This window comes from Engystomops pustulosus, chromosome 4 (genome assembly GCF_040894005.1).
Source record: "Engystomops pustulosus chromosome 4, aEngPut4.maternal, whole genome shotgun sequence".
NCBI classification, from domain to species: domain Eukaryota; kingdom Metazoa; phylum Chordata; class Amphibia; order Anura; family Leptodactylidae; genus Engystomops; species Engystomops pustulosus.
In genome coordinates, this window is record NC_092414.1 from 174,460,388 (window position 1) to 174,477,616 (window position 17,229).

Sequence of the window (17,229 nt, forward strand, 5' to 3'; positions counted from 1 at the left end):
GATCAGCAGTTTCTGAAATACTCTGACCAGCCCTTCTGGCACCAACAACCATGCCACGTTCAAAGGCACTCAAATCACCTTTCTTCCCCATACTGATGCTCGGTTTGAACTGCAGGAGATTGTCTTGACCATGTCTACATGCCTAAATGCACCGAGTTGCCGCCATGTGATTGGCTGATTAGAAATTAAGTGTTAACGAGCAGTTGGACATGTGTACCTAATAAAGTGGCCGGTGAGTGTATATATATATATATATATATATACATATATACACACACTCGAGTATAAGCCTAGTTTTTCAGCACAAAAAATGTGCTAAAAACCCCTAAGTCGGCTTATACTCGAGTCAATGAAAAAACAAAAAGTTAACTCGCCTTCTGACGCTCCCCGGCATCCATTACGGCTCCGACATCGGGTCCTGGTCCGTCACAGTCTTCGTGACGTCAGCCGCATCGGCACACACTATGATGTCAACTTGCGGCTGATGTCATGGTGCCTGCAACGGACCAGCAGGGGCTGGCAGGCTATATACTCGAGGGGGCAGGCAGGCTATATACTCGAGGGGGCAGGCAGGCTATATACTCGAGGGGGCAGGCAGGCTATATACTCGAGGGGGCAGGCAGGCTATATACTCGAGGGGGCTGGCAGGCTATATACTCGAGGGGGCTGGCAGGCTATATACTCGAGGGGGCTGGCAGGCTATATACTTGAGGGGGCTGGCAGGCTATATAATAGGGGGGCTGTGACCAATGCATTTCCCACCCTCGGCTTATACTTGAGTTAATAGGTTTTTCCAGTTTTTTGTGTCAAAATTAGGGGTCTCGGCTTATACTCGAGTATATACGGTATATATCTCTTTCTTTGTCGCAAATCATGGGACTCCAGACCACAGCTATGAGATAGAGCATTTTACAGCTTTGGTTGAATCCAATTGTTCCACCTATTTCTCTTAAGGAATCAAAGGTGAAGTGGATTGAGCCACAAATGGAGTAGATGGACTAAAACTGATATGTGCTCTATATTTCGGCCATTAATCAATGGAACTAAAACAGCAACTTAACTTTACTCCTCAAACCAGTGATACCTGCTGGTAAAGGGTTAAAAATTTTGCCCAATATTACATGCCACTGAGGCACTGTACCTTAATTACAGTCTTTTTTACAATATGCAAATGAGTAGACATGAGTCAACTTCTGAAAAGAAGAGTCAGGTTTTCCAGTAATTATACTCTGCCTCCTTCTTTTGACTGACAGCTCTGTGTCTCTTCAAATCTGGAATTGAGCAGACAGGAAATCCTCTCCCTGTCATTACCAGAATGCTATCCCTCTAACTGCACGGTGTATTTAGCAATGATCACTGAGCAGAAATCTGCCGATCTTCTCACCATTTCATATACCACGTGGTTGTGTGCGGAGCTACATGCAAGCAGGTGGGGCCAACATAGACAAAGGGAGAAAGAGACTTTAAAGGAAACCTACCATTTAGAATGGCAGGGGTAAGCTGTAAGTACCGAGCACCAGCTCAGGGTGAGCTGGTGCCGGTACTTACTTTCGTTAGTGTTATAAACCGCAGTATCGCGGTTTTAACACTTTTTAAACTTTAGAGCAGAAGGGGCTTCGGCGCTGCGCGCGACCGCGCGCCTACATAGGAAATAGCGGAGATGTTGCGCGCACACCGCCGAAGCCTCTTCTGCTCTAATGTTTAAAAAGTGTTAAAACCGCGATACCGCGGTTTATAACACTAACGAAAGTAAGCACCGGCACCAGCTCACCCTGAGCTGGTGCTCAGTACTTACAGCTTACCCCTGCCATTCTAAATGGTAGGTTTCCTTTAAAGGGGTTGTCCACTATAAGCAAATAATTTCAGCAAATAATTTTATATTGTTTGAGTAATGAAAAGTTACAGTATACTTTCTGTATCATTTTTTTTTCCAAGCTCTCTGCTTGTTGTTTGCTTGCTGCCATGCAACAGGAAGCTTCATCATTTACTTCCTGAAGATAAATGCCGGTCCATGGCCATGTGATGTCACACAGGTGCATGGCTTGTTACACACACACCATGACATCACATCACATGACATCAAATGACCATGGACCGATGTCTATCTACAGGAAGTAAACATAGAAGCTTGAGTAATGTTTATTGTGCTGTTCCTGATGACAGGTTCCCTTTAAGGACGCAAGCCCTTGGTATCTGCATGAGAAGTTTTTCGGGAAGGGGGGTGGAATTTGGCTCAGTTTTCTTTCTTATTTTCCTTTCTCCTGTAACCTAACACACAAGCAAGGGATCTTGCAGGAATGTTTACTATTGGCATGGTACATGTCATCTTGTGATTGTTTAGCAATGTAACATACATTGTGGTACTGTTATCTTGTTATTATTTTCCAAAAATCATAAATGGAAAGTTAAAATAGATCTCTATTAAAGTAGTGGAATTATCTTCATAAACTTGCAGGATGTAAATGTTATTCATTTTATTTTGGTGCAGAGGCCTGAAATTCTGCAGACCTTTACTTCCTCCCTGCTGAGGTCAAATACAGGAGGAGGAAGATATACATGAGCAAAGAGAGAAAGAATGGGAGAGTGAGACTAGCTAAAACACAAAAGGGATTAATAATATCAATAATAATACAAGTTATTGGGGGTCATTTACTAAGGGCCGATTTGCGTTTTTGCGACGTGATACCCGAAATTTTCCGTTTTGCATTGATTTTCCCTGTATTGCCCCGGGATTTTGGTGCACACGATCGGATTGTGGCGCATCGGCGCTGGCATGCACGCGACGGAAGTCGGGGGGCGTGGTCGAACAAAAAACTGACGTTTTCGGAAAAACCGACGCATTTAAAAAAAAATTGGTCGCACGCGCCATACTTACATGCACCAGGAAGAGATCAGTGAACTCCGACGCAACTCGGCACAGCAGCGACCTGGCGCAGGACCTTCATAAATCGCCGGAAAACCCGAAGCCGCCGCTGGAACGCGAATGGCCCGGGTGAGTAAAAGTGCCCCATTGTATCCTTTTGCATTTACTAGCTAATAAATTCTTGTTATTACAGTAGATTGAGCAAACGTATACAAACAGTTGGGGAGGGAAAAGAACAGAAAATGTAACATGTGCTCAGTGATATGAGAATTCTGTGAAGTTGTAATTTTTTTTTTTTTACTTGCGGTGCGCTGTAACAACTAGCCAGGGTTAGAGATTAATAGGGAAGCTGATCCTTAACTAAAACAAACTAGTAAACGTTGATGGGGAAACAGGGATTTCTGAAAGAGGAGTTGAAGTTTATGTCATTGACTAATATTAAATCCCATTTCCGTAATACAATTAAAACCATGTGACAATTAGCAACCGAAATCCACAGGCCAATGTCGGAGATGCTTTGAAAACGTGGTTCCAATTTCACATTGTGATGGGAAATCGTTAAACAAAAAAAAACCTCTCTTCCTTTCTTTTTATGAGCTTATACTCAACTTGGGTTTTAACCGTTTACTTCCTGCACTGTTAAAAAGGGACACAAAACAGTAACTGTAGATGCATAAGTCTCCACTGGATATTGTATATTTCAATGGAGACAATAAAACACAGATAAAGTGACATTTGGGACATTCACCTTTGTTTTTGTACGTGTAAAATGCCACAGCCTCACCGTGGTGCCAAAATATCTTGGCATGTTCCCCTGCAGAGTGTGGAAGGAAGCAAACCCCATTCTCCGAATCACCGCCCTCCACAAAGCCACACACCAGGCAATTCAGAACAAAGAGGACAATCCTTTCTCCGCATGTCTGAACCTGGGAAATGACACATTTCATTACTCAAGGGAAGTTCTGCTACTCAAAGAATTACAAACTGCTGACAAGATCACTTCTCAGGCTAGCTACATGAGTAATAAAGTTATTGATCCATGTTTCAGGTCCTCCAGAAAACAGTGACATGACGCTGGAAAAATAACATTACAGGAAATCTACTATCAATAAACCAGGGACACTTACTTATAGACCCAGGCACGGTGCCTGCGGTAATCTTCTTATATTTGTTATCCATGGCCTCCTTCATTTGAAATCAACTTTTAGAACTATGCTAATAAGCCTGAAAGGTTCCTCCGTGCAGCAGATTCACCGGCTGTTACACTGTCTTCCTTCCATCTCTGCTCCCTCAGCACTTCCCCCTTCCCTTAGACTGATGTAATCTCACTAAGGCCTCATTCACACAGCCATTGGTGGACGTTTATACGGCCGACGTATATTCGTCCCCCATAGGCCGGCAATGGGCAAACGGCGCTGTATGGAGCGGTACAGTACAGTTCCTATCTTTCCCCAGAATACGGCGCCGTGCGCCATGTTTCTCTGTGGAGAGGGGCAGGGGTGAGTGGCACTCACCCCCTCCGCCACTCCCCAGCGCTGACATGTGCCCGCCGTACTACGGTACGACGCGTTAGTGTTAATGTACCCTAAAGCAGAGGAAGTTTCATGTAACACGCTACTTGGGTATTCACCCTAAGGCATGATTGTACACCAACGGATGCCCCAGCTGGGTGCAGGAGAGAGGAGTGGTGAGCGCTCCTCACCCCTCCCCTATCTATAGAATGATTAGTGGCTGGCGCCACAATACAGCAAAATATAGGACATGTTCTATATTTTTTCATACACGGTCATGGTGCAGTAAGATAACTTGTGTGCACCACAGCCATATGCAACGTCTTTGGCGACCCTGAGTGGCCGTAAATTGTGCAGCTGGATCTCCGTCCCCAGTACATTTGTGTTGATGAGGCCTAAGACTGCGCAGGTGGTTACAGCCCACATGCAACAACTGCAGGATACATTATAAAACGTGTATGACTCTATGCCCAACCATATCTTATGTTGTATTCAGGATCCAAATGCCTCTAATGGCCTTTAAATTTTATAGTTTTACCCAATAAAGTTATCCTTTAATTCTAATACTGTATATCACTTACATATGTACTCATTACATATAGAATGTTCTATATTACAACAATTATCATTTGGGGCATTATGATGTTGATCCCGGCAATGTCCTTCTATAAGCTTGACATGCCGGGATCACCTAAAAAAAAAAACTTATAATTAGCAGCCCTAAGTGCGAGGACAAGATGTCAGGTGCTCCAGTCTGCTAATTATGGGAGAAAGGTGCTCCATTTCCAACATGGGAGAAAGAGTTGGCGAGGCCATGCATAATTAGCAGCCTGGAGCACTGGACATCTTTTCCCTGCTAATTAGAAATTTCTTTTCTAGGTGATCCGGGCATGTCAAGACTAGAAAAGGACACCCCTGGGGTCAACATCAAAAGGAATGGAGGTGAGTATTTGTAGTTAGTGTTGATTTCCTTTAATAGGGTTTATCAAGATTGTTGCCAAAAGTTATGTCAACCAAACTATAAGTCAGTTAGTGGTATAATGTTCTAATGGAGTCAATGCCAATGTCTTCATAGTCCCATTGATAGGGTAGCCACCAAGAACATGATTGATACAGAACCTTCAGCTTTCTGAAGACTCAGAAGAATGTGCAGCCAATACATTCAGAGTGCTAGATTTATCATTATTAATCTCTGTCAGGAATGGGATCTTATTCTGTGCACCAACTGTTGTGCTGATGTGCTCTACCATTGTCATTCTATGTACCAAAGCATAACGGGCGGAGAAACATGTGACCTGATAAATCTATCACAGGCCTGAAATGCAAAGTGTCATGTGGAGTGTTATCATCTAAAGGTGACAGCTACAGGACATATGTTCCTATTCCCCTCAATCCACATTCCAGATGGGAACATTGTTCATAGGGTAAAGATGACGCAGTGAACAAGCAATGAGATTTTCTATGCACCAATATAAATGCAGATTCCTTTATAACTTTATATGTATTCCCCATTACAAAGACCAATACTTGGATGGGATGACCTAGAATGACAATATAACATGCTGTACAGTGCATGAGATAATTAAAACTTAAAAGGGGTTGTCCCTAGTTTAGTAGTTATTACTTAGCCACAGCAGATAACAACACGATCAGTTTGACTGCTGGGAACCCCACTGATCCTGATTTTTTTTGAGAATGGGACCCCAACAATGAGGAGGGGATAACTTCAAAACTTGGAAAATCCCTTTTATAGGGGTTGTGCAAAGCTTGCACGTTATCCTTCATCCACACTTTAGTGAAAATGGGATCCCTTTCTCCGGATTGCTGGGGTTCCTGTTCTTATGCTCAGTGGGGGTCCCAGCTGTTGGATAGGAGATAATCTGCAAACTTAATACAAACTGCTTTAATGGGGGAAAAAAGGGTCCCTGCTGCAATAGTCCATCACCAAAAAATTAACCCCTTCTTGATATTTCTTGTGCACCAGAACGGTGGTACCTACAAATACAATTCTGGTCTTCTATTAAAGAGGAGAATCCCCCCTTGATTGTATTTCAAGGTCAAACAGAACTGGAGATATACATTTCTAAAGTTACAGTAAAAAATTAGATTTTTAAAGGGAACCTGTCACCAAAGTGCGATTTTTATCAGGGGACAGGTTGCTATGGACAAAGTATTATATATGCCAAATATGTTTTCAAAAAATGTCTCTGTTTTGTCCCTGCCAGTGAGTCCCAGAGACGAAAGCTTCAAATGACCACTTCTGTCTGCTGTATAATATATTCACTGCTCTCCTGCCCCTCCCCACTGATGACATGTCAGTTCACTGCCAACAATATTTTCTTCCTTGCATCCTCCCTACTCTCACATCCTCGCCTTGCACGGAGGGAGAGAATGTCTAAAGTAAGTGCACACATCATCAGGGGGAGGGGCAGGAATCAGTAGAGCAGTGAATATATTACACAACAAATTGTCATTTGAATTTTTTCCTCGCCGGGGACTCACAGGCTGGGAGCCAGGTTCAGTTTCATACACCATATAACACACATTTTAAAAAAAAAAATGTTGTCTGTAGCAACCTGTCCCTTGATGAGAATAGCACTCTGGTGACAGGTTCCCTTTAAATACAGATCTCAATTCTTCATTGTAATTTTTAAGGTGGATATCTCCATTTCTGTTTGACCTAGGGACACAGATCCTCCCATCTAATAGGACACCAGAATTGTGCAGGTTTTTAAAAAGTGCGCAGGCACGGGGCAGGCCAGCGGCTGTGTCCATTCACTTGGATTGAGCAAGAATTTGTGATTATTTTAGGGCTTCTACATCAGAAACTGGCAAATTTTCCTTTATTATTCCTTCATTATGTCCCCCACCTTGGTGACCCCTTAACTGTACATGCAATATACTGCCGTCCATTAATCTGTATGGCTGCCATTACATTTTGCAGGCACGCACTTATGTAGGAAAAAAGTCTGCATGATGCATGACGATAGGAGCGGTCTCGGATGAGAAAACCCAAAGTAATATGTGGAAATTAAAACTCACCTTTTTAAGACCTGGCTGGACTGGAACGCATGAGTGTAATAATTCATCTACACCCCACCACTTGTCATTCAGATACACAGCCACAACTGACACATCAAAAAATAGAAATAAAACAATTAAAAAAAGACACAACAAAGAGGTATATCTGACACATTAAAGGAAATCAACCATTTGATTTCATGCATTATGAACCAAATATACCTTGAGAATGCTGTAGCTACACTGATGCAGGATCAGATCTTGGTTAATCCCTGAGCTGAGTGGTTTTGCTGAAAAAACAATTGTAACATGCAGGTTACCTTGGTAAAGCTGGGTCAGCATGGCTGCCTTGGAATTACAAATGGCGGTTAGTCAAGACATGACTAATCAACCTGAGCTAGATCACTCATACACAGCAGCTGGGGGGGTGCAGCAATTGATTATTCTGTCTGGGAGGGAGAAAGTGATTGCATCATCATCTCCTGCAGAGAAAAACTCACAGGCTAGGAGAAGCGCGGAAGCAAGCGCTGAAGGAGCCATAGAAGGGGCAGAGCTTCATTATTATGTTGTTACGTCCGTTTTATCAGCAAAACCACTCAGCACAGGGATTAACCAAGATATGATCCTGCATCAGTGTAGCTACAGCAGTCTCAAGAGTATGTTTGCTTCATAATGCATCAAATCAAATGGTAGGTTTCCTTTAAGCACACCTTCTACACAGTAATGGCCTTTTCTTCTATAGAGATTTTAAGAATCCATGAGGATCATCAAAGTGATCCATCCTGTGAGGACACTGGCTCTAAGATTGTTCATTGAATTCTTAGACTCCATCGAAAAACATCCCAGTCGGTGCCATGACAGACTTCACTACATTTTTCTATGGTGAAGTTATCCCAAGTCCACCATCTTACCTCTCTTATATGTGTTCAACCTAGGGCAGTGGATCTTAACCGGGGTTCTATCGAACCCTAGGGGTTCGGTGAGTCTGTGTCAGGGGTTCGGCGGAGCCTCCGCCACATATTTGATTAATCACTAAAGAAGGGTTCGGTGAATGTGCATATGAAACTGGTGGGTGCAATACCTCAAACAAGGTTAAGAACCCTTGGCCTAGGGGAAGTTAACCAAACTTAATCACCAAAACTATTTCACACCTGAGTCTCTTTTCTTTGGGTCTAGCAAGAGCAGCATTTTCTGGGAATCCGCATCACGGTACAATGGTGCATGGAGAACACAATCTTCGTCTACTTTTATCTGGAAAAGGAAAATAAAAGTTTCTTAAAATTTTAATTACATAGGCAAAAAAAAATCAATGTTGGGAGCGAATTTTGTATCTGTCTCTAAAAGTTCTGATTCTGCTTGTGGATATCCAGATGGTTTATGCAAATTAGTCCTCCTCTAGGAAAATGATTTTGTTTCATAAGAAGTATAAGGCTATGCAGTATAAGGCCGGCTGCAAACAAACTCGTGGAAACTAACCCGCTTGTTGGTCTGACCCCATGGACCCAACATAATGCACAGAACAGGAGTCCTTGCATCATACAGAAATATGATGCAAGGACTCCGCACCAATACTCTGGGGTAATCAACAAGAAATGTACACTTTCAGGCACTATATATAGTTAATTTGTTTCTATTTTTTTAGAATTGCAAAATTCTTGTACTTTATGGGAGAAGGCTCTGTCTAGCATTGTTGTGGGCACCCTTACAGTTTTTTTATGAAACACTCAGGGATTAAATGTATAGATGAACTATATTATTGCCAGTTTATACTTTTTTACTCAACATTATAAACTATGGGGGAGATTTATTATACACCAGCGCAGGAGTGGCCATGTCCTCCCATGTCCCGCTGGATACATCATAAGGCTTAGACCAGGTCCAACATGGCATAGTTTTGGGTAAAAACCTGCGAACTAAAGTTATAAGGTTGTGTACACTGAGATATTCCAGGATAACATCTCTAACAAACACCTCAAATGTTTTCCCAGTAACAGAAGTTAAACTGACAGATATGTTTTTTTCAGCATCGTTTTTTGATCGATCTGCTATGTGCCAGTCCTGTGGAGAGAACCAGTCCTTAACCCATTAACAACATGTGATCATTTATATGGCAGCGCTGCGGTCCGATAAGGCCCAGTGTCAGCTTATACATGCGCATAGGCTGACACAACTAATACCCTGCAATACATCAATATTGCAGAGTATCATCATGAACAAGCAATCATCTGATTGCTAGTACATATCCCATGGTGGAAGTAATAAAAAAAAGTAAAAAAAATAAGTTATGCAATAAAAAAAATTAATTAATAAAAATTCCCATAATCTACATGAACACATAAAATGGCATACACTGTGAAAAAGGTCAAAATCATAACACAATTCCCACACCTATAGTATCACCGTGTCCGTAATGATCCGTAGAATAAAAATAAATCATTATTGAACCCACACGATGAACGGCATAAAAAAACTGTTAAAACCTCAAAAAGTGATCAAAAAACATATTTAGTCCAGAATTATACTGCTGCAAAGTACTACATGTCCCACAAAAAAACAAACCACCAAACAGCTCCCTAGACAAAAAAATAAAACAGTTATGCCACTACGCAAAAAAGATAGATTTTCCCCATATTAGGTTGTATTGTGAGATATTTAGTAAAAAATAAGAAAAAATATCTAGGTATGGTATCCACGTCATCGTACTGACCCATAGAAAAAAATAAGACGTTTATTAGGCTATATGGTGAACACCAAAAAGTCAAAGCTTTTCAACTCCTCCACTCCCAACAAAAAGTTAATATGTTTTCAACAATAAGACATACCAACCCAAAAATGGTATAATTGCAAAAAAAACGTAAAAAAATGGTATAGCCTACAAAAGGACGCTAATGGAGTAAACTAAAATCCACAAAGTTCTACAGGATAAAACTGGCAGCTGCAGCGCGCTCCTTTCCTCCAAACATAACATGCATAACAGATTTTAAGATGGGTTTCCTTTATTACACATTATTATTAAATGTGTAAATTTTAGGACTAAATGAATGTATTACCGACAAAATTAGACCATTCTAAATTTCACCTTCATCTTGTTTTAATTACTATGCAGTGCACAAAAGGTTAAAAATCTTCCTTAAAGCAGTTTTTAATAGTATGAAGTGTGTACTTTTGAAAATAGGGGGAATCATGGGGGGGGGTTCAAATAATGTTATATTACAAACGCAATTAAAACTGAGATAAAGTTGAGATATGGTAAATGTGAGTAAGTAACTAATTCGAGTGATAAAACTGCCCGTCGCAAAAGCAGATAATTTCAAATTTTGAAAATGACAAATTTTTGGTTTTGTCATAAACGCAAAACATATCTTTCAAAATTTACAACCAACATGAAGTACAATGTGTCACGAAAAAACAATCTCAAAATCATTTTGGTAAGTTAAAGTGTTCAAAAGTTATAACCATATAAAGTGACACATGCCAGATTACAAAAAAAAGAGGCCGAGCCTTAACATACAAACTGGCTGCGTCTGGGTTAAGAGCCCAGTCATAGCCAATGTCCAGCCGTGTCTCACCGATACCCACTAGATCAGTGGTGGCAAACCTGCGGCACTCCAAGCTCTTTCTGTGGGCACCCGGACCAGGCAGGACTCAAAGATGTGTAGACGGGGCCTAATTATCTCTGAAGGACCTCCTGCTGGCCCCATGATTCTCTGTGTACAGAGGGACACTGGAAAGAAGCTACAATGATGCAAATTTTCCCTCCTTCTTTCTACTGTGTTGGTGTCCTCAGGAGGCCAGTAAGATTGAACGTTGTTGAAGAGCACCTCACGATAAATGAAGGGTATTTGGGTTTGCAGTTTGGGCACTTAAAGGTCGCTAAAAGGTTCACCATCACTGCACTAGATCATATTTGCCTCCAACATTAAGAGTTCCAGTTCCTCCATTTTGTTTGTGAGGCTTCTGGCATTACATCCAGAGCCTGTAGCCAACAGAAAGGTCAGCCCAGTTCTCCATGAATCCAAACCCCTCCTTCCTACACCAACTTTTGAGCCACTTATTTACCTCCCTGATCTCCCGCTGCCCTTCTGGTGTGGAACGTGGTACAGGTAGTATTTCAGAGAAAACTACCTTTGAGGTCCTTGCTTGAGTACCTTTCACCAACCTCTTACTTTGTCATTAAAGTTAATTTGGACCATGACTGCTGGATCCTCACCAGGCGCTACGAGTAATCGGTCAACCCGATCCGCAACATGCCAAACCTAAGCACCCAGCAAACAACACACTGTTTGGTATTCATGGTCTTTGTCCCCAAACTAATGAAATCTCCCTCTAGCAGCACCTGTCTCACCTTTCGTGTGCTCCCATTTCCTTTCCTACTGCAGCAAACAATCCCCTGATTGCTTTAGGCCACATCTTGCTGCAGGATTGCTATCCCTCTGCTTATAACCCCCTCTTCTGCCAGCTTCGCAAGCGTATTGGGGTGCACCAGATCAGGACTAGGCTCCATGCAACTCTTCTCTCTACCCAGCTTTCTACATGTTACCCAACTAGCTGCCCCCTCACTCCCACACTCACATTGCTGGTTGCTTTTTTTTAAAGGGTTAGGTGCCAAATAAGCTGCTTCTTTCTCTGCACCAAAATCTCTGGCTGCAAAAAGACCAGATCCTATGCCCTGTGTTGTGGCTACACTTTTGTGCTCAGTACTGTAGGTATGACATCTTGTTCTTTTCTCAAAGACTTCTGAGGAACCTCTACTAACGCTTTGTGTTTTTAGTTAAAGTCAGCGGAGGGCGCTCCAATGAAATACAAGCCCTGGCTCAACGTCTACTGCTGGAAGCATGCAAAACAGCTGAGGATTCATAAGAATTTCTGCTCAGTTTAGGAAGAGCCTCTCGGCTGAAGGTGGCGAATATAGTTGAGGCATTGAAAATATGTGAGGGACGTGGGGGGACTCTAAAACAGGGAAGCGAAGAAAAAAAAAACCTAGGTTCAAACGGGGTCTCTGCCTGTGGATGCTGAGAGCTGAACAGTTTGGGTGGGCCTTTTTACTGGCAAACATGTTATTTTAAGGTTGCACAACTGGAAATTAGGTACACAGATCTGTAAGAGAAACAACATAAAAAAGCAGGCAAGAAATTCAGGCTGAAAGCCATAGTCCGCACAGGAATTGTGAAGACCACTGCCTGGCAATACAGTCAGTAGACGTGTATACTGGCTCAATGGTGAAGTCACATAACCACATGCACTTATTTCACACACATACATCACATACCTTCTCTCCATCTGGACAGGAGAAGGATTCATCAGAGGGTCCATGATGCTGTCTTATATGCAGGTAGTGCTGGGCTGAACTCTCCAAGACACCTCGCAAATCTGACAGCGTAATATTGTCAACCAGGGAGCAGCGCTCTACAAAATGACACCTTGTGTTAGATGCAATATGTAGTTCCATCCCATTAACCTTCTCAGAACATGGGTTTATCAGAGAAAAGTAGTGATTCTGTAACGGATAAACTACTCTTGAACATTCAAAAGACATTTAAGGGGACTTGTCGCCACCCCATGATATAACTATTCAGGAGTATGTGTGGTGTCAATCCTGTTACCACTCCTAAAAATTTTTACAACCTGGTGTTACCAATTTTTGGTATGCCCTTATGCACAGCTGTCAGTTTTAGGCCAGTTACCCTCAAACTAATTGTCAAATTGTACAATTTTGGTCAGTGAAATTTGCCAGTTTTGATCAGTTTCGTCCAATTTCAGTCCTAGCTACACTGAGCTACGTCCTTGAAACGTATGTGTAAAAAAACTGATTGCACTAAAATGGCATCCGAGTGCTGTCCGTTTTATTTTTCCTTCAATTTGCAAATTTCACACATGACAAAATTTTCTCTCGTAGGATTGGATCAATGGGCTTCAAAAAAAAAACATGTGACACAATAACACTGACGATGTGTCTGACTCGGACTCGGACAGTACAGGAAAATCATTTGTGGGCAAGAGACCTTACACTGTATATGGACACAACTCTTATCTATTTACATCAGGAGTAAAAGAGGAAATTCACAATGAAAAACTTATGGGAAAAACAGGTATAGCCCTAAAACATGAAAGTTGGCATTAGAATAAATAATATATCACCGGCACCCAGCAATATAGATGCAGCTATTGCATATACAAGCAGTCTCCAGATTTTGAAGCCAAACTCCATAGCAGATAGGAAAGAAAAAGAAAAGTACTATCTGTCATGTATAACTTCTTACTCATCTGGATCCACACCGGGTTTTGGCTTCAAAAGCTCCATGTACAGGCAGTCCCCGGGTTACGTACAAGATAGGTTCTGGAGGTTTGTTCTTAAGTTGAATTTGTATGTAAGTCGGAACTGTATATTTTATAATTGTAACCCCAGCCAGAATTTTTAAGGTCTCTGTGACAATTGGATTTTAAAAATGTTGGATTTAGAGATGAGCGAGTATACTCGTCCGAGTATACTGCTCGGTCGAGTATTAGCATACTCGGACCGGCTCGTTACTCGGACGAGTATCTCGCCGGCTCGAGTTCGAGCGTTAAATTAATAAAATAAATTGAATAAAAGTATTTTTATTGTAAAAAAAAAAATATTACACATGTTTGCAGATGTTTTACTTGTAAGAACACATTGAAATAACACTATTCTTCACTTTCCAGGTGTTCGCGCGTGTCTCCCGCTAAGTTAGGAGATGTGCACGAACATCTGGAATGTGAAGAATAGTGTTCTTTCAATGTGTTCTGCACTTAAATGGTCCTGTGTTCACTGTTTTTAATGTTTTAATTCTATTCTTCACTTTGCAGCTGTGCGCGCGTATCTCCGAACCTATCGGGAGACACGCGCGCACACCTGCAATGTGAAGAATAGAATTAAAACATTAAAAACAGTGAACACAGAGAACACAGGACCATTTAAGTGCAGAACACATTGAAAGAACACTATTCTTCACATTCCAGATGTTCGTGCACATCTCCTAACTTAGCGGGAGACACGCGCGAACACCTGCAAAGTGAAGAATAGTGTTATTTCAATGTGTTCTTACAAGTAAAACATCTGCAAACATCTGGAATTTTTTTTTTGCACTGTTCTTTTACTGTTCAGTTTTATTAAAAAAATGCTCGGGTCTCCCATTGACTTAAATGGGGCTCGTTATTCGAGACGAGCACTCGAGCATCTGGAAAAGTTCGTCTCGAATAACGAGCACCCGAGCATTTTAGTGCTCGCTCATCTCTAGTTGGATTGTCATCAGAACCAGGAGTAATAATAAAGCTTAATTGCAGACACTTTTGATAACTGTTATAGCTGTTTATAGTAGCCTAGGACTAAAGTATTGTAAATTGCCAAAATCCAGTGGTCCGGTTGTCTGTAAGTCGGGTGTTCTTAAGTAGGGGACCGCCTGTACATATCTTAACAAGTAAATGCGTCCTAATAGTCATGTAATACTAGAGAAATCCTTTATATATTACACACAAGTTACTACTTTGAAACCCTAATTAATTATGTCACAAAAATACTTGTATTGTTTTCTACATGACATTACTGCTATACCATTATCCCTCTAGTTAGATGGAGCATTGATAGAAGGAATGCAATTTATGCTACAAACTGAATGGATGATGATTCAAGCAGTGAATCTAATACCAAGCGGCAGCACAATATCACACAACAGAAGTAATTGACAAGTCAATAAGAAAGTCAAGTCAAAGATTGTTGCAGGTGTTTGTCATACTTGTTACGTGTAAATGAAATTCTGTAGTTTTTCATACAACATCTCCATCCTCCACTTTCTACTTAAAATCTTCTTTAGCGTTCTGACTAGGAGATTGTTCGATTAAAAGGTAATATCTTATTAGTTCTATTTTAATTAAGAACTTAGATGACATGTTTACTACATAAATATTTAGATACATGTATACTGTACGCAGATAGACAGATGGTGAAGTGGACAAATAGATAAATACTGTACATATACTGTAGACAGATACAGTAGAGTAGGTATATAAATACAACAGAGTACATAATGTACATAGATACAGTAGAAGAACAGATAGTTCAATAGAAAATTAGATAAATATTGTGCGGAGGTACTGTAATAATAGTTCTTTATATAGCGGCCACAGATTACGCAGCGCTGCACAAAGCTTGCAAATTGGTCTATAGACAGATATAGTAGAAAACTAGATAGTTAGAGTAGGTAATGTATAAAGATACAGTAGAAGAACAGATGGCTCAATAGAACACGAGATAAATACTGTACGCAGATACAGAGGAAATATAGACAGTTCAATAGATAGAGGAGGTAAATAGATATTTGGGAAAGGTTGTCACAAGCCAAAACGTCACATGGAATATAGAGCATCCTTGATCCTTTGATTGGAGTGCTATTAGTTTTCTGTGATATATATAGATATAGATAGAAACTGTACATAGATACAGTAAAAAAAATATTTTAATGCATAAATAGCTAAATATTGTAGATGCAATAAATAGTGTACAGAAATATTATAGACAGATATAGTATGAAAGCTAAATAGATATATAACCTGTTTCCCTGAAGTTAGGACACCCCCCAAAAATAAGACCTAGTGAAATTTTTTTTTACGCTTATAATATATATAAGGCCTAGTGGCAGTCGTGGCTACAGCTCCCCCCATGCCATACATAGTATTAGTAGAGCATTTAGATACTGCAAGAGGTTGTGATGTGTGTGAAGAATTCATGGGATTATGGGATGCCTGCAAGTCCTTATTTAAGGAAAATGCTATTGAAAAGAGATAGAGGCCAATAATTCTAAAAGGGTTTGGAGAGTTATATAACTGCCTTAAAAACCTGGGATCAGCAAATGTACCATAGATTGTTGTACATGGAGTCACAAGAAATTCTTGATGGAGTTCAGAGTTTGGCTGGTTAGGCTGATCGATGTGAAGTAATGACTACAGTATATTCATAAATTTTGAACAATAAATGTGAATTTTTGTACATCAAAAAATAAGTCAACCCCTAAAATAAGACGTAGCACATCTTTAGGAGCAAAAATGTAAATAGGACACCGTCTTATTTTCGGGGAAACAGGGTAGTACGGTAGGTAAATACAATAGATACTGTACATAAAGACAAATTGTTAAATAGACAAATACAGAATTAGTATAGAAAGATACAGTAGGACAGTCAGTTTCATGGTTATACGAAGTAGGTAAATACAATAGATACTGTAGATAGATACTGTACAGAGAGTAGAAAGACTAGTTAAATAGACAATCACTATAAATACAGTAAATAGTGTACAGAAATACAGCAGGGCAGATATCAATAGATACAGTAGAAAAACAAATAGTTTTATAAAAGCAGAGGTAAATAAATATTACCACTAATACTGTAGTAATATATATAGATAGATGATAGAGTAGACAGACACAGGTAGATATAATAGTTAAATCAGTAGATCTGGTGCATCTTTAATTTTTATTACAGGAGTATTTTTAGGAGTAACTTTGGAAAGGTATTACTTTCCGAAGTTACTCCTAAAAATACTCCTGTAATAAAAATTTTAAATGTCTTGAAAAGTTGCACTTGAAATAAAATCTGCTCAATTGACTAATGAAATATAAAGTTGGAGAAGTTGTGCACCAAATAACCCCACAAATATTTGCAACCATATTCCTCCAGTTTAGTAATTTCCTGTGTATTACAAGATCCATAGGCAAAAATCCTGTACAGATCCAATACCTCTCTCACCTGATAGGATGATATACAGTGATCGGAAACGGTTGTTGTAGAGAGAGGTATAGACCTAAGATCCTATGGATCTT

At 40.5% G+C, this 17,229-nt stretch overlaps 1 protein-coding gene across 2 annotated transcripts in view; it reads right to left on the minus strand.

Annotated features, from left to right (window-relative positions):
• LOC140127650 (protein FAM169B-like) overlaps positions 1 to 17,229 on the minus strand; it is a 34,051-nt gene that overhangs the window by 7,356 nt on the left and 9,466 nt on the right. For both annotated transcript variants that reach the window (XM_072148575.1, XM_072148576.1), the window contains exons 2-5: positions 12,665 to 12,801; positions 8,547 to 8,646; positions 7,417 to 7,502; positions 3,612 to 3,789 (exon numbers count right to left, since the gene is read on the minus strand). In XM_072148575.1, coding sequence (XP_072004676.1) covers positions 3,612 to 3,789; positions 7,417 to 7,502; positions 8,547 to 8,646; positions 12,665 to 12,801 — 501 coding nt within the window. The remainder of the gene's footprint in view (positions 1 to 3,611; positions 3,790 to 7,416; positions 7,503 to 8,546; positions 8,647 to 12,664; positions 12,802 to 17,229) is intronic.